This window comes from Cyanistes caeruleus, chromosome 4, assembly GCF_971803275.1.
Source record: "Cyanistes caeruleus chromosome 4, bCyaCae1.hap1.1, whole genome shotgun sequence".
In the NCBI taxonomy this organism is placed as follows: domain Eukaryota; kingdom Metazoa; phylum Chordata; class Aves; order Passeriformes; family Paridae; genus Cyanistes; species Cyanistes caeruleus.
The window spans coordinates 7,152,961-7,171,407 of NC_141704.1; the positions used below are offsets into that span (position 1 = coordinate 7,152,961).

The 18,447-nt window shown below is 44.8% G+C and overlaps 1 protein-coding gene across 6 annotated transcripts in view; it reads right to left on the bottom strand.

Annotated features, from left to right (window-relative positions):
- Positions 1 to 18,447, bottom strand: part of FRMD4A (FERM domain containing 4A) — a 383,203-nt gene that overhangs the window by 162,646 nt on the left and 202,110 nt on the right. Inside the window, exon 1 of one of the 6 annotated variants that reach the window (XM_086886544.1) lies at positions 13,156 to 14,008. The exons of 4 other annotated variants lie outside the window; for them this stretch is intronic. In XM_086886544.1, coding sequence (XP_086742670.1) covers positions 13,156 to 13,314 — 159 coding nt within the window. In that variant the 5' untranslated portion in view covers positions 13,315 to 14,008. Of the gene's footprint in view, positions 1 to 13,155; positions 14,009 to 18,447 lie in introns of those variants that run through there. One more of the 6 variants, XM_086886546.1, reaches the window with a different exon arrangement.

The following is an 18,447-nucleotide window of genomic DNA, read 5'->3' on the forward strand; positions in this document are numbered from 1 at the left end:
AAATATCGTGTTTTGAGAAAGGGGAACTTGTTTAAGTCCTCTCACTGATCCTCACTTCACAAATTTTATTGTTGAATACAATTAAAGACTCTGATTCAGCAAATACTTGGGGTTGGTGCCTGACCTGAGTTTCTGCTGTCAAACAGCACCTGTTTAAGGCTGCCTCGTGAAGCCATTTAGTGGTGGGTTATGACACCTTTCAGGTGCAGATCCTCAGGCTCATGAAAGGGAAGGAAAATCCAAAGAAACAAGGAATGGTTCTATGACAACAGGGAAAGATATAAGATCTTTGTTTTTTTACTTTTTTTTTGGTAACAAAACCCCTTATTAGTCTTATCACTGCCTGGAAAAGGACAGTTGAGAGATTTGTTGGATTTTCACTGTGCTCCTTCAGGTTCCTGGCAAAAATACAAGTTCAAGGGATTTGAAAGAACCTGGAAAAGAGGATACTTCTTGCTTGTGCGAGAAAGTCTGAGCAGCCCAGCACAGCAGGACCACATAACACACCTGCCCTTGCTTCCACACCAGGTCCTGCTGTACATGCTAGTTAATCCAGCTCTGCCTCCTGATTTATGGTCTCTGCCCTGCACAGCAGCTTTGCTCCTATCAGCCCATGGTGTGGAAGCTGTCCTTTGCATTTGCAAAATGAAAGCCCATGACTGGACTGACTGCATGAATTTGGTACTAAATGATGGGGCTCTCTCTCATTAAGAGAACTCTTCATTATGCACTTTTACAGCTTGGCAAAGATCTCTTGTCAAGTGCACTATTATAAACTCAGATTGTCCTGAAGCAATTCTGAACAATGGAGGAGGAAACACAGACACACAGGCATCAAAGGTCTTGCAAGATCCCAAGATGCTGCAGCGTCCTTGGCAAAGCTGGGTGCAGAGCCCAGTGTCCTTGTCTCAGGCCAGGACAATGGATCCAAGGCAAATTTCTCCTTTTAAATTGACATTGCTATTCATGTCTTTCCTTCAAAAATGAAGCAGCTTATTCAGTATTTCCCAGCATTCAGCTACCCCCAAAAACCTCCCCAGTCCAGAACAGCATCAGAACAACTGCTGATTTGAGATCTAGCTTTGTCCCAATCTGACTCCAGATTCCACATGGCTCTTACAGTACTAATTTAAAACTCCCTTTATTTTTATAGCTATGAAAACTGTCAAATGTTACCAATTCTGCAGACTTCCCAAACTGCCAAACGACCCAGCAAAATCCTTTTGGAGTATTTTTTCTGAGTGTGTTTCGTTTTGCATGAAGACTTTCAGGGTATTTTGAAATAAAAGGATGCGCATATTGATGGCTGATCAAAATGAGGTCAGTGATGACTACATAGGAGACTTCTTCAAATAGCTGGTCCCATGCTCCACAGCTGCTGCACTACAGTGCTCAATCACTCAGCTGTTCTCACTCCTGGGATGCACCATGGACTCGTGAAGCAGCACTTGGCATCCTGAGTGGCATTTGGGTTTTTCCTCAGAGGAGGTTAGGAGCAGTGTCACCTGCAAGCACTTTAATTTGCTTATGAACAGGAGATAAGGGTGCAACTCCTGGCAAAAACAGGCAGAGCAAAAAATACTGGAATGCAAGAGGACAAACAGCAGATGGAAGGGAAGCAGGTCTGCATGAATCTGTAAGAGGGCAGACTGTGGTATTTCAAGGACATTGCAGCTCTCCAAGGCTGCAGGCTTGTCATCACTTTGGGTTTGTCACCCTGCCCTGGTCTCATACCTGCTACTCAAACAGCACCCTGGCTGAGGATGAAAGAGGAAAGCACATCCCACAAAAAGATGCATGTGAGTAGAAAGAATTGGAGAAGACCTCTCCTTTTAAAAAAATCTCTGGAGAAAATCCCAAGGGGCCATCCAGATATACTCATCCCTAAAACACAACAAACTTGTGAGACATGGGAGCAAATGTCCCACTGAGAAAACTTATGACTACTCTGTATTAATATCAATTAATCTCTGGAGACCTGCAAGGTGTCCTGAGCCCTGTTAGAGGAGATGGGGACTCTTGAATGAATTCCAGGATAACGAGATCCACTGAGAGTTGGGTTAGTGAAATTAAAAGGGATGCGGTAAACCAGCATTATCAGCTTTGACAGAAATTAGCTCTTCCCACCCTTGAGCATTCACAAACCATTTCAACACCATGTATTCCCTGCTGCACTTCCCTTGGCCAGGTTTCATTTAATTCCAACCCTCCCAAGTCTGATGCAAGAGGGAGGGGCAGCCCTAATGGCTATCATATCTTTCCCATCCACAGCTAATGGTTAAGACATTATCCATGTAGATTAAAAAATGAGAGATAGTGGCCTAGGCTGAAGGTGAAGTGGATAGATGATGGTCCTGGGGAACCCTAGACTTCTGCAGGGCAAATGGATTCATCTTTCCTGGTCACCCCAGCTATTGTTAGGAAATACTTTATGTGTGAACTTTTTGCTTTATATATGAACCGTAAGATGAGATGAATCAGAGGAATCAGTCTGTGCTTGTTAAACCATCCGTGGGTAAGTATGTGATTAGTTTTGCTGTTTCACATTCTCCCACTCGGGATGGCAGTGGATTATTTCTTGGAGCCAGTGTTGATCACCAGCACCCAACAGAGGGCCAAGGCTTAATTCCTTCTGGCTGGTTTTGTGTTCACAGGAAGATCATCCTCGTGGCTTATCCTTGCAATGCCACTCCTTGGCAAAGCCAAGGGCAGCACTTGAACCTGGGGCTGTCACTCCAAGAGCACCCAGCCAACCCCTTATGACCTGTGGATGTGAGCCAGTGCAAGGACAGCATCTCCGGGCTGGGCTGACTGAAGCCTTTTGCTGAGGCTGGGTAATGAAGGCCACAGATGGAAAGGACTTTGGTGAGGATGTCCCTGCACAGAGGGCTCCTCACCCACGCCAGGACATCCAGGCACCATGCCGTACGATAACATAAAGAAAAAGCCCCGGGTTCAGCCCCCTCCCAGGTTTCACAGATGATGGCTGTTTATACTGGCTCTTTCACAGGAATTTGGGATCTCAGTTCTGTGCTATATTTAGGCTGCAAAACTACTGATATTTTCTTGGTCATTGGCCTTTGACACACAAGTGTATTTTCTGAGAGGAAAAAATTTAGCTCTTGTCTAAGTGGTGGGAAAATACAACCCCCAGAAATGTTAAATTTTCTAAAACTGGAGCCAGGAGTTAGGAGCTGACAAGGGGAGTTTACATTATAAATACAGTCTGTTGGCTGAGCCAAATGTTTAAGGCAGCCTGGTGTTAGAGACCCAGAGTCTGGACTAGCAGGACTCAGCTGGCTCCTGACACTTAGGACATCCTGATTATTTACATTTCAGCTTTTACCATAAGAGGAAGGAGAGCTGTTAAGAGCTTATTATCGTGGGATGAAGGGGGAAGAAGTTGAAACTGGGACACAGTCTGTTACTGAAACATGTCTGCAAAGCAACAACTTGTGTTTAGGAAAAAAAGAAGAAAAAAATTTCCACTTCCAGATTCCCGGTCTGAGTGTGTTGCATGACTGGGATCCAAGAGGAAAGGATTTCTGTGAAAATTGCTTGAATGAAAGAATCCCTTTGTAGGAGGTTGTGACTGATAAATTACAAGAATGTTTGTGATATGATATAATAGTGGCAATTAAAAGACAGTTCAGATGATGAATGCCTGAGAATATGCAATGCAGTGAACTTCCCAGAACCTCTCTTTTCTGAGATGAACACTGGCTCTATTCTCACTTTAATTAGAAATTACCCAACTCCTGTGCTGCTTATTCCCCTTCCTACTTTACTACCTCCTTATCCCAGTGGCTGCTCTGATATGATTTGTCTGGCACAAATGGTTCCTCATTTGCAGTCTGGTTTTGAAAAAGCCCTGATTGATCACCTGAGGTTTTGCAAAGCCCAGCTCAGCCTGTAGCCCTGACAGTACTCAAAGTTGTCTCAGCTGTGGCTGTGCACATGAGGACCTCAATGACTCCAGGCCACTGTGGCTGTGGGGCTCTAAAAATATTAAAAAAAAAACTTTAAAAAAAAAAAAGAAGAAAAAGCAAAGGTCAACCCAAGTACAGCAACTTACAGTAACATAAAGATTCCCAGCCCTCAATCAGGCTCTCCTCATCATGAGCTTTACTGGCATGGAAGTGACTGTACAAACGTGTTAAGCCCCTGAACACAGAGGGGTTAAGATCAAGCCTCATAGAAGTAGAAGAAAGCAGGTTTGCAGTGACTGTAAAACCCACATTCCTGCCCTCCTGGAGCTTTATGAGGGCCCCTCAAGTCCCAGTGTTGAGCAGCTCCAGCAGCACAGTGACCGGTGAAGTTGGTGAGTAACTGCACACAACGGGGCTCGCAAGTTATGCAATGCTGCGGACAGGGGGTGACTCCTGCCAGGTGCTGGACAGACATTAATCCCCATTGGGGGGTAGATGGAAGTTCAGAGATGGAGGAATTTGACCTTGGATAACTTTTTGTAGTTGAGACTTAGCTCTGGCTGCCATGCAGAGCTCTTCTCCAGGAGCAGGGGATAGGACTGGCCCGAAATGACGCTTTTGTCAGCTGTTTTGGAGTCTCAGAGGACTCACATGGTTCAAAAAAGACGCCTCCTGAACTGAAAGGAGAGAAAGGGTTTGAAATTCCATAACAATTTCCCTCCAGCTTGGGCTCATAAGCTTCCAATTTAGGAAAACAACAACCATCCTCTGCTGTGAGCTCACTTGAACACATGCAGTGCATAAAGAGATTTAAATGTAGAGTCTTACAGATGAATCAAAAGGAGTGGACACTAGAAATTTAAACTTTATATTTAAACTTAAGAAGTAATTAATGCACAAATGTTGCCTGTAGCCACTTGCAGGTGTCAAAGGTGCACGGGTTTATCCTCCTCAATCCAACCTGGGGGGGACAGAGGGGAAAAAAGAAGAAGGAAGCCATCCCTCAACTTCAGTGCCTTCTGGTACGTACACTTGGATGGCATTCAGAGTCTTTGTTCTGTGCTTTTTTGCTACCACAAAAGAGTTATCTTTGGAGTGCCTATTTTGACTTGTTTTTTCCCCAAAACTCCCATGGCCAAGAGCTCCTTTTCTCTCTTAACAATTGCATGCGGTTGGTTGGGTGTGGAGAGTTTCTACAAGAGCACAGATGATTCATGGCAGCATCTTGGATGCAGATGCAAACACAGACAGGGCAGGTCTGGCTCAGTGGCACCAGTCAGCTCCACCTTTGCTCCAGGAGAACATCTGAAGGAAATGGCATCCATTGCACAAGGACTTTGGTGGGGCCTCAAAAGCCATGTTGCAAACAGTGAAGGAAAAAGCCTTTTTTCTCCGTGATCATCTTCTCTTATGCAAGAGAAGAAACACGTGGAAGACTGATGGGACTGGACCTGTTCTGGGGCTACTCTGAGTTGTATATTCAAGATGGATTTCTCTTTGAGGGAGAAGGGATTGAATCAAACAAAAATGCTGCAGGCAAAACTCCCTGCTGTTTTCAATTACTTTAGAGGATTGAAGTGTTCACAAATGTCTCCCTGGGGAAGCCAAGCTCTTTACCAAAAGCAGGTTCCTGGCATCCTGTCTCAGTACAGAGCATGTTGTGTTAACTCCAGCAACTAAAGCTTGATGACTCAAGCAGGACTGCTGGGCACTGTCCTGATGGTTGCTGACCTTCCTGCAGGCTTCCAGAATCCTCCACTCTGGCCTTGGATGACGTGTATTTAATCACAACAACATGACTGAGCTCTAGGTCACAGGACTGTGGGTGTTTAATACTTAAGCATGCAGTTGGGTTTAGCAGTCTCAGCTCTTTCTGGTCTCCACACAAAGGGTTTGGCACCTCTAGAGAATGATTTGCACAGGACATCTATCTTGGAACGAATCAGCACGGATGAATTGCCCAATTATTGATAACAAAAGGAGCACAAAATGCATCCCGTCTCATGATTCTAGACACTGAGCAGAAAATAGCTAAGCCTAGGAAGAAGCAGTTCAGACCTGGCTTCTGCAAACAAAAGGGGATCAAAAAATATTTCCCTTGCTTTGCTGTAATATGCACTTCTGTGATAAGCAGGGTGAACTACTGGAGGTTGTCTCAGTTTGTATCCCTGTGAAGAGCACAGTTTTTATCCCTTGCAGACTAAAGCAAAGATGGTGCAGGAACACCCAAGTCATTGGTGATGGACTTCAAGAGAGCTTGGCTTTGGGACAGGCTCAAATCCACCCTAGGAACAATTGAGCATTGCTTGTGTCTGCTCAAGCTGCTTGTGGCCTCTGTAGGCTGCACTGGCAATCCAAACTCATTTATTAGCGGGGTGGATTTAACACCATGAAAAATTTCCTGTTCCAAATGGGGGCAGCCAGACTCCTCTCTCCTGCACAGACTGGAACTGGAGGTTGAGTGTTTCCCACAAGGAGGCAGGTTGGAAGAATTCACAGGGGAGCAATCCAACACCAAGTACACCTCCTCTTTTAAGAGGCTGCTGTATTTATTTAACAAAAACAAATCCCTGTCTTGAGACTTGACCACTCAGTCTCCTCCTACCATTCCTAAAAGTTCATGTAAAGACAAATAGGGGGGTCAATGTTGGTTGAAGGTCCCCTTCATTTTCTAGCAGCACTGGATGAGCTGCAGGCCTTGGAAGACACCCAAATGTTGTTTTTGCTAATAATTAGTTAGCACAAGCCCCAGCCTGCTGCAGCTCCATGTTGGCTTTAACAGGAAGGTAGCACAGCAATCCCTGAGGTGATTTAATCAGGTTCAGCCATTGCCCAGCACACTTCTGGAGCTTTTCTCTTCCTTCCAGGAAAGCCCTGAGCCTCTTGTCCTGCCCCACAGCTGCCTTGGGACAGTGGAAGGAGAGATCCCCACAAGCTATTGAGGGGAGTAGGTGTTTGTTCAAGAGGCAAAAGGGTTATTGCCCCTCCACTGACCTCAGTGCTCTGAGGGGTTATGGTGGGGCTGGTGGCAGTGCCACAGATCCTACCAGATTGTCCCAGCCCTTCCCAGCCCCACAAAGGCAGGAGAAGTCTGTATCAAACGCTGAAGGCAAATTTACAGTGTGCTATAAAAATACCTGGGGGCGGGAACTTAGTGAACACTTGTAGTGTTCATAGATAACTTGAATGGAAATGGCTTGAGGTTTCCCCACAAGCTCTTAAAAAAAAAAAAATAAAAAATTATGTCTGTTGGATATGATTTCTGGCAAAAATGAATTTTTAGCTTTTGCATTTTCTCTTCCCTCCTCTCACTGTCTAACCCTCTTTGCTTCTGCTTGTAATGAAGATGGGGTGAGAAACTCTGCAAGCCACAAGTTCCTGAGCTGCCTTTGGAAACATGTGAGATTCATTTGGCTTTTCTGCAGTGGATGGTTATTTTTCCCTCTCTTTTTTTTGGTGTGATTTTTGTTAGTTTGGTGTTTTTGCTCTTTAGGTTTTTTGGGGTTTTTTGTTTGCTTGTTTTGTTTTTTTCCAAGAGAAGCGGTTCAAATTTCATAAATGCTCAAATATGTAGCAATAAAATTTGAGGAGTCTCTAGAGCATCTCCAGAGATTGTGGACTGGATCAGCAAAGAGTGCTGGGGAAAACAAGTCACGGTTGCTTCCCCACAAAACTGGGGATTAGGCAGACTGCAAGCCTAGGGCCTGAAGCCTCCTGACCCCCAGCTGCACCGGGGCATGGCAATGTTCTGAGAACAGAGCAGTGGCCAGCAAGGAGCCCTGCGAGCTCAGCTCCACGGGGCACCAGTGCCCACCTCCACCACTGTCCTTATGAGCAGAAAGTCAGCAGCCCCACTGAAAACCCCTCTGCCCTGCACCAGAAGAGAAAGGATCTGTGTTTGCTGTCTTTAAGGGAGTCAGAAACAGCTCCAGCTAGAACCTGAGACCTGAGCAAGGTCCCATGCTCTCTAGTTTAGTTAGTTAGTTAACAAAAGTGAGTTTTGTTGGCTCTTTTCCCCTGCCCACCCAACACTCCCACATGCCTAATCCCCCATTTCCTCAGCCTTCATCGTGCTGGAGCTGACTAGATTAATGGGAAATGTTAATATGTCAGGCCTGGAAGGAAAGCAAAGAGCTGGTTGTGTTTGAATTCCACATTAATCTACTTGGTGATGAAGTTATAAATCAAAACCTGGAAATTTTGCCAATCTGAGATGATGTGTTTAACATTTCAGCCCTTTCCTTCCTCCCTCTTGCCCAGCATTGCTTTGCACAGCCTTTTACAGCAGCAGGGCAGGCGTGCAAAATTCTGCTTTTGCTCCTGAATCTTTAATTAGATTAAACATAATTAGATGTCTTCAAGACAAGCGGGGTGAAGAATGATGCTGAAACAAGAATGGAATTTCCAAACTGTTCCTTTCTGAGGAGGAAGACCTTGTTTCCTCGTAGGGTACATGGGGTTGTGGGGATGTCTCAAATCCCACCATGAAGTGGAAACAGTCTGTCCCTTTTCTGATGCCAGAAAACCACCAGATGAATGAGGGAGAAACCCCAAAACTCTCCAGGTCAACTTCCCAGTGCCCATGACAGGTGGGAAAAAACCGTCAGCACCCCATGGCCAACAGTGTGAATTCTGTGGGAAACACACCTGAGGTGCATTCTCCTCAGGGGAAATTATAGGATCTGGCAAGTAGAATCACAGAATGGTTTGGGTTGGAAGGAAGCTCAAAGATCCTCCAGTTCCACCCCCCTGCCACTGGCAGGGACACCTCCCACCAGACCAGAGTCCCATCCAGCCTGGCCTCAAACACTTCCAGGGATGGGGCATCCAGAACTTCTCTGGGCAACCTGTGCCACTGTCTCATTGCCCTACAACATTTTCTTCCTAATAGCCAAAATGAAACTTTTTGCTAAAGTATAGAATATTCCATGAATTTGCATATCTGCCAGCACAACAAAAGCTCTTTCCCTCATTTTAGATTAGCAGCCAGCCCCAAAATTCTACATCCAACCTCCTTCCTTAATTCCATTGCCTGTAACTGGACATGTGGGGAGCAATGAGGTACTGCAGACAATTCTGCACCCGTGCCCATAACCTGAATGAGGAATTGCATCTGATTCCGCCTCAGTTTCTATAGCAGTAAAATTACTTATCTGTCTTTCCAAGTACTTGGTGGATAAGAAGCACTGTGTAAAAAGTACACAGCACTGCTGTCTAGAGAGAATGAGGAATTAAATATCTGTGAGTGGCATCCTTGAGAGATGGCTCTGCATCCAATGGTCTGCCTCTGACTTGGTAGGAGCAGTTGGTGGGATTTTAAACAGTCGAGACACATAAATGCATTTTTACTGTAGATGTAGGTCCTGCACTGCCTAATGTTCTTTGACATTGCACAGGCATAGCTGGGAAACTAAAACATTTGTTGATGGATTTGGAGATTAAATAAATAGTGAATTATCTTCAGGATGTTAAAATGCAGAACTGACTGCCTATCCCATAATTATAAGCCAGCCCTCCCCCAGTACTTCTTGAAATGTGAGTATTTCTGCAAAAGCAGGCACTGTGTTAGTTCACAGGGCCATTTGTTTAGTAGGTCAGAGCAGTCAGACATCTGGGCATTGGTAAAAATACATCCGACAGCTCGGTGACATCTTGCACAACTGACTGTCTGAGAGCCTCGACTGGAAGTTTATTATTTGTTCATCTCCTTTTTCAAATGAATTCCAATCATGCAGTCAGAAAACCACATGGTGGATCACAAAACACAATTAAAATGTAGCATTCCTTACAATTAAAATATAGCAAGTGGTGCATATTAGCCCCACTGAAAACAGATCAAGGCAAGAGGTTTGTTTCAGACTGGGCAGACAAATGTGTCCCTGGGAATCACAGCAGACTTGGGGAAGACTTATCTGCTGGGGAAGAAATGCAGTCTGAGACAGATGATTGTACCCCTCAGGGTACCAAAAGCCTCTAGCTCTCAGTACTGCTCAGATGGCCTGAGTACCAAAGCACTGCTTACAGACAGTGAAAAATAGAGTCACACAGCATCCCTGACAAAAACCCAGTCTGGAGAACAAGAATGAAGGAACAATTTTTTGATTGTTTTAACCTATTTCATAACAACTGCTGCTCAGAGTGCAGCTTCAGCAAGTCCAGACTGCCAATTGCTGTGTCAGACTGTATGTGAAGACTGAAGTGTTTCAGATACCACTCTAACCACTGCAGCCAGCATTACCCCAAAACTGCTATTTCATCTATCTCTGCTAAAGCATTGGTGCTGATTTTCTGAGAGCAAAGAAAGTAAAGTCTCTCATAATAAATAAGGGAATTACACTGATTATGTTGATGCCTGGAGCTTGTTTTGTTTTCAAGAAGCCATTGCCTGTAATATTGGCAGTAAATCTGTACCCTCTGTACAGTGTTGTCTTAATTTTTATATATTTTGTAGATGGGACAGTAGAATGGAACTGGCAAGTTTTGGAATGTTTGTGTGGTGTAGATAATAGACAAGGGCAAGGATATAAAGAAATTATCTAAGTCAGAGCCATACCCAGGCAGCCACAATCCTGGCTGGTGGAGGAACTGAGTTGTCCCAGTGCTGTGTGCCCAGCAGTGTGGGTCCTGCTCAGCCAGAACCTGGCTGTGTGCTACACTCCTCTGCTACCCCCAACTCTGTCTCAGCAAAAGGCATCAGGAGCAGAGATGCACTGAGATGTGATAACTCAAAGGAAAACACAAAACATACTTCTCAGAGTATGAGAAAGCATGGCTTCATTTTACAAAGCTGACTCATGTTTCTTGTTAATGTTTCTTTTCAGGGTTTTTCTGGTTCTGGTACCAGGCAGATGTCCTACACTGCTGTGCTTTGCTCTCAAGGTGCAGTAACAACAGGGGTTAATATATAGTAACAACAAAAACTAGCATAGTCAAGAGCTTATTTGCTCATCTAAATAATCAGCAATGGAAGAAGTTTCTGTGTCTGGGAAGTGATTAAACTGTCAGGCTTTCTGTCCAAGCAATACTCTACTAAATACCCTGCCAGCATTTAAATTGGACAATGCTGGCTACTGGAGGAAATGCATTTAGGATTAATATACATAAGTGTAGAGTTAGCTATCAGCTCATGCTGGCTGCTAATAACACTGCTGCTGCTGGAACTCCGCAGTGATGAGCTATGAGATGCCTTTTCCAACAAACCTCCACCCAGCAGCAATTCTCCTGGTACCTGACCCAGCATTTCAGATCCTCTCCAAAGAACTGCAGCTCATGGGCATTGACAAATAAAGTGATGTGGTTTTACTGAGCTTTTGCAGATGTTCACAGATTCTGTCTGAGAAACAAACAACTATTCAAGTCCATGCTGACCTGTGAGCATCTTTCAGGCTGCATTAATACTTGTTTGGGTGGAAAGAGAGGCACCTTTCCTGGTCATTTTTCATTGGTGACTCTGGCAAAGGGGAATAATATGCCAGGATCATGATATAATGCCATGGGGCTCAAGGCATGTGCATTTGTGGATGTGCTCAATGCTCACAGCAAGATAAATCTGCTGAAAGAACACCAGTCCTGGGAGTCTTCACAGGCAGTGGCATCCCCTGATGTGTGGTGCATAGGCTGGGATACATGATCAGTAATCAGAATCTGGACATATCTGAAAATCAACTCCTTAGGTTTTTTTACATAGGTGAAGGGTAAAACTGAGGTTTAGCATTGAGCCCTCTTGCTTCCACCTCCCCTTTCCCAGGCCCATGTGAGCTGAATGGCTTCAGGTTCAAGTTCTTAAGACAAGCTTCAGAGAGAGAGTGGGGAAGCCCCACACCATAGGCAGCCTCTGCACAGACTGACCTCTGAGTTCACCTCAGCCAAGAGTCAGCAGAGCCCAGGGAGGGCAGTGTGGCTCACTTGGGGCCATCTCAGTGGTGTATCTCAGGGGGGTTTCAAAGCCAAGCCCTGGGGAATGGGTTTGTGTTACTGGCTGCTGGTGTCTTCTGGAACAAACAAATACTTAAAATAAAAATGCTGCCCATGCTTGCTGAACTCCAAAGACCATAAAATCTATTCCTGAAGTCTGCTGAAACCAGAGGATGATTTGAAGCTGGTTCAAAGTTTGCTGAAATTACTAAGAGCCCTGCCCCAGTCTCCCACTAACCAGTACACACAATTTCTACAGGCTTTTAATCTGTTGCCTTCTGTATGACTTGGCTTCGCACATGGAGACTTCCAAAGCACAGGAAAAGCAAAATACCAAGTAAATGGGAGTAGCAGAAAATACATTTTCCAAATGCACATACCAATCAGTCACTCCAGTGTCCAGCATTAGACAAATCTGTGGAGATGATAAATATTGCAACGGGCTTGTCCCCACAGCCAGATAAATGCCTAACCTCAGTTGTCTAAAGCTGATTTAAAAAGCAGACAAGCTGGTGGGTTTACATTGCAACCTGGACTCACCTTTGGACAGGAATGAGTTACTTTTCAAAGTGACATTCAGTACTAGATCATTCTGTGATGTTCAGTTTGCTTAACCCAGTTTAATCAGCCTCAGAAACACACACAGTTTCTTACAGCTGTGTCACTATACCTCAAGCAGTAAGCAGTTAGTGTAACTCTAGAGAAGCCACTTGTCCAAGCCCCAAAGCTCTCTATACCACATAAACCATACATCAAGCAAACCAGAAATTTTCAGCAATCAGAAGCCTGGGAATTTGCAAAATGAAGCAGTCAGAAGGCATTGCACAAATCACTTAGGGATAATTAGTGCTACTACAGTTGAAAACCCTCTGCAAATGCCCATTTTCCACAGATTAGGTGCCTTTAGGCATCCTTTCCTCTGGGTAAATTATAAATTATCCCTGTGCTGTAGGGACAGCCTGAGGATGCAGAAAAGCTAAGGTTGTACTTATGAGTTTAAAGCTCAAGGGGATATAGCAGATTGAAGCTTAATTTGCTTTCACTTATTCCCGCCCCCCCCCCCCCCCCCCTTCTCTGTGGAAGTAAGAGTTTGGACCTGTGTTCCACCATGGGAGACCCTATCCCTATCCTTCAAACCAAGAAGTTTCTCCTGCTACACCTCCCCTGCCCACAGCATCCCCTCTGTCCCACCACTTGTGTCGGACCCAAAGTGGTTGGTAGGAACAGGACAGGACCCTGTGAGACTCCCAGGGGGTCTCCCCCCTGCAGCCTTGGGGTTTGAGGGTCTGGCCTGGTGTTTTGTTTACCCTACCTGATAAACGTCTCTGGAAATGCACCATGGCTTCAGCATGAGCTGCAGGACCCTCAGGTTTCCAAAGCGGCAAGTCCTCAGAGCCCGGGATGTCAGGCTCCACACCAGGCTGTCCCAGCTGTAGAGCAGATCCTCAAAGCCAAAGAGCACAGCAGCCATGCCAGCTCCCTGGGTGAATCACCCCAGATTCCCTGCTCCGAGGCAACCAGCTAATCCCAAGGCGCCTTATGAACTGCAAGGTTAAAGAGTCACTGAAATTTCCATCAAAGAAGGAGAACGAAAAGCAAGGAAAAAAAAATCAAACCACCAAACCACCAAACCAAAACGGACAACAAAAACCAGCAGCCAAAATAAACTGTTTGGGGATGTGCCTTTCTCCCTTTGCATACGCCCTTCAGGATGTGGTTTCTCCCTCTGTGTATCTTCTCAGAGTGAGTCCTGCTGCACCCAAGGATGAGCAAGGAAGAGGTAAAAATACCTCTCCTCACTTAGGAAGGCATTTGCACATCCCTTGCAAAGGACTTCTTGGTAACACTGCATCACTTCCCAGCTCTCTGCTGCAGACCCAAGAAGCAAACTCGGATCCAAAGTCATCACTTTGCATGCTCAGTCCTGGGACTCCATCCAGAGGGAAGAAAAAAGCCGCTCACTCTCCGTCTGCCAGCATTCCCAAGACATTCCACTATTGGGCTTAACTCTTTCAAACACTCCCAAAGAACATCTGAGAAGGCAGCTCTGCCACATGCAACATTTCATCCTTTCATTTTGTGTTAACTCTCCATTGCACAGTCTCACTCCTGTCTTTTTCCCACCCTGCTGCTTGTTCTGGAGCCTTTGTGTGTTTTGAATTCGTAAGGGAACTTAATCTTTACATGAGAATTATGCAACAGTCTGCAAAGCACCTTATTTACCCAAGGGGTGATATTTTTGAAAGTTGATGGCCTTTTAATATCAGTCTGATTCAGCTGTTGTGGAGATATTTTTAACCCTTGGTTAGCTCATATTCATAAGGGTGGGTCTCATCTGAACAAGACCAGGAGGAAGTTCCAGAAGAACTGGATGCCAAAACACCCTTTTTGGTCTGTGGATACAAAGATTCACTCCTAGCATCCTTTCCTAAAATAAGTGCTGAGAAGAGATCAGTCCCTTGCCTGTTTCCCCACAGGAGCAGACTTCAATACTGTCAACATCCATGATGAGCTGAGCTGAGGGAAGTGGTCCAGTGAAGGCAAAAATAAATTATCAAGATGAAGATTTTGCAGTTCAGTTAAATCACCACAAAATCATGGAGTTAAGTTGTAAGACATTTTCCAACTAAATTTAATGAGTACTTCTTGTTCCTGTTTAATCACCAGGTGGGGAAACTGAGGTTGGAAGTATTTTTATCAAAGGCACAGTGCAAGCCAGTGCCCTTGGAGACAGCTGCCTGTCAGTGCTATTTTTCACTCATTTTACTCTCCCTTCAGAGGAATGTGTGCAAAAAGGCCACAGGATTTGGAGGGAGCAGACAGGAGTCAGCTGGGGAACTCCTACATGGAGGCACTTCCTAGGAGGCACTTTTTAGAGGGGTAGGCAGGACAACTTGAGCTGAAACCATGAAGGGACTTGCACATAGAGAACTCCTAAAACTGCTGGGTTAGCAGAGGTGAGAAGGCATCATTTCCAAAAAGCCTCAATGTCTTCCCTGATTCAACTCCCTGGATAGGGAAGAAGCAGGAATATTAACATCAGCTTGATTTTCTGTAGGTCTATCCCACCATGACCCCATCCATAATTCCTTCTTTGAGGGCTGAAGGACACGAAGCGAGCTGTGCATCACAACAACAGCACAAGGATGCTCGTCAGCTCATTGACAGGGCAGGTGGAGGGCCAGGAAAATACAGCTGCAAAATTCATCTTCTCAGCCTAATTGCTTCTTCAGGACTTCGTTTTTAGAGCAGTTTCATAAAATATGGTAATAAAATTGTAATAATGTTTCCTTTAAACTTGTTAGGAGCTATTCATTCTGCAAAAAGCAGTTTTCCTTCCTCCTCTCCCTGTCCCTGCCTGTTTTCCTGGTGTCCAGCCTTTGCTGGAATCTCCCTCTGCTCATCCTCTCTTGGTTATTTTCCTTCCTTTAAACTCAGTAACACAGCTCTTCTGTTAGCAGCAATGTAGACAAGGGACCAGGAACATCTCCATTATAAAGCCTCATTTGGAAGAAAGGAATTTTTTGTATATATATATATAGAGAGAGAGAGAGAGAGAGAGAGAGAGAGAGAGAGAGAGAGAGGGAGAGAGGTGGGGGATAACTTGACTAGACAATATTTGCTTCAGGCTACAGCCTGATATACAAGATCTCTGCCTGGGAGCACAAGAGAGGAAAATAAAGAAATGTGTTTGATAAAGGAAAACAGAGGGGGGAAAAGAAACCATAGCAAGTGATTGCTCTGGGATGTGACCTAACCCCTTTGGTATTCTGGAAAGAGGAGAGGAGGGGAAATGGAGGATATACCACAGTTTTAAAATTAGCTGCTCCATATGTGCATCAAGTCTTTCCTTATGGCTGAAAGGAGATTTTCAGCCCCTGTCCCAACTCGGTAATTACTCAACAGATGAGGGCAGCTCTGAAGGAGCCTTTTCACTTGGCTGATGACATAATCAGACTTTCTGAAAACAGTTCTCCTATGTATTTATTTAACTGATAGACTGGAGCAGTCTCCTTAGGAGTCACTTGAGTCTACAGAAGGCCCAGTGAACATTCAGTGGATAGATTTACCTTCATGATTAGAGCAGATTGTCTGGTTTCCTGAGGAGGTTTTCCTGCTGACCCGACACATAGCATTTTTTGAGAGGGTAAAAGTCTGAGTACAGATTGTTCAACCCACCTTGCAGGACACAAAGGAATTGCAACAGTGGAGTTTTCTCAGGCAAAGATAGCCCATCCCCTCTGGAGTCAAGGGATAGTCTACCAAAAGAGCTCTTAAGCAAGACACCACAGAATGTGCTCTTTCTTATCCAAAACAGTCAGAAGAGGTTATTACTACAGAGAATGGCAGAAGAGAGGAAAAAAAAAATACTGAGGATAATCAACTTGGCTCTTCCACTGGTGTACCCTTTGAGGAATTTCTGTAAAATCATATAATAATTCTATAAAACATGCTCAGCTTCACCTTCACTAAGGTCAATTAGGAAAAAAAAAAGAAGCCCTTTACGCTCTACATAGATTTATAGACATTTGCAGGTCTTTTCCTCTCTAATTATGCACTGATTATTTCCCGCTGTTTCTGAGAAAATGTCAGCCAAAACATTTACTATGAAACCTCCCACGTTTTACTGACAGTCCAAAGGCTGTTACTAGGGTATAAAAATAGATCCTTACTTCCCTTGAGAAAAAGTAAAATATCAACCCCATTGAGCTGCTGTGTTGCTTCATGGGACTGTCACTGGGGCTTGAAGGCTGGGGGTGGATTTCCCATCCCAAACCCTGCAGGCAGCTCCTCCTCTCTGCAGACCCCACAAATCCCTGCCATGCACAGGTGTAGGTGGGTGCTTCCTGCACCAGGAGCTTGAGAGATGGGTCTGTGTTCACCTTTCTATGTTCTGGCCTTGAAAGAGCAGTTCAGCACCCCTCTCCATCATGCTACAGAGTAAACCTCTACCCAGAACTTTCCAGTGGGTGAGGATTGTTTGGGCACGTTGAAAGAAGGACGTGCTGGGTGGGAGGCAGTTTCCTCTGAGTTTGCTGTAGACATACCAGAAACATCCTGCTTCTGCTTCACACATGGCCCCAATGGTCCCTGTAGCTCCAGCCCATTGTGGTCTTTTAGGTTCTATTTCAAATTCACGGCCCTTTTTGATCTTTATTTATCTACAATGTAAAGAGGATTAATGTTGTCAGGTTTTTGTGCCCAGAGTCTACTTTCACATTGCAGCTTCACACTTTCTTATGCTGAAGATGCTATTTTGAGATATTTTACCAGTTACAATTTTCTCCTTGTGCCTTAATGGTATATAATTTTCATGTCTGATACAATGGGAGCAGTTAAGGGATGTCCTGCTGCTGAGTTATCAAACACATGGATAAGGAGCCACCCTTCTCCCTTCTCCTGTGCACCAGGCAGAGCCAGGGCACTCGGTGGGGACTTAGAGCAGTGACCTCCCTCCTCTGTCTGCACTGAACCACAGAGTCCCCCAGGATTTTCAAATGGTCACTGTGCCCCAAATCCACTTGAGAACCTGAGTCTCTGAGTGCCGTTTCCACCCAAGTCGAGGTGCTGTCATCCCCCATGCTGGCTCATCTGGGCTTCTCTGTCTTTCCCCTGACACATGACATTGCTGTCACCCAAGGAGGGATCATGGAGGCTTTCTGTGTGTCCAGTTGGGAGCTTTCTGGAGTGCAAGGACTGCAAATTATTAGTTTTATTTCTTCTTCCTCTGTACTTTTTAAAAGGAAAGCTTAGAGAGAAGGGTTTTAAAAGGATCTGGGAATAGCATTTGATTTGAAGAAGCAAATTCTAATTTCTTGAGGGCTATTATACAGCATATAGGCTCTAGGCAAAGAAAACTCTTCCAAATTTAAGAGGAGTGAAAATAAAGTAGAGATGTCCATACTGGGTCTGCTAAGAGCTTTGATCAGCCAAGAGTTGGACCTGTATTAATTTTGGATTACTAAAAAATTATGACCTCAGTCTGGCTGGGCCACAACATCTGGACAGTGATCATGCCTGAACCTTTACAGGCTTGTAGAGGAGGCACAAACACCCCTAGCTCACCTCTCTGGAACTGTTAGACAAGCAATTGTTCTTGGAAGTATTGGCCCAAAGATCTGCTGCCCCATGCAAATACAATGCCTGCACTCTTGTCACCTCCTAACTCTCACCTTCCATGTGCTTCCAAAACCACAGATATGAACAGCCTCCCCCTGGCCCCCCTGGTCTGCCACTGCTGACAACCCTAAAACTTTCCTGCAGAGAAAATTCAAGAAATTGAAGGCTTCCCTGCTGGTTGCATTTTAGGACGAACATCATGAGTCAGAAATCCTGGCCAATTTCCTCAAGATGTTCTCACGAGTCCATATGGCCTAAAATGTTCCATAATGAAATGAACTGCTGCTTCACAGTATTAACAGAATGAAAATTTACTATTCCAGTCATCCACCTTGATCATAACATTTCTAAAGCTCTTTGGAAATGTAAAGTGCTCTGGTAGTGCAAAGTATTATCGTTATGCCAACAGCAGCTCCATCTGCGTTAGGCTGTTCCTGTCCTCACTCTAGAGAGATTTTTATTGACTGGCAGAAGAGAGTATGTC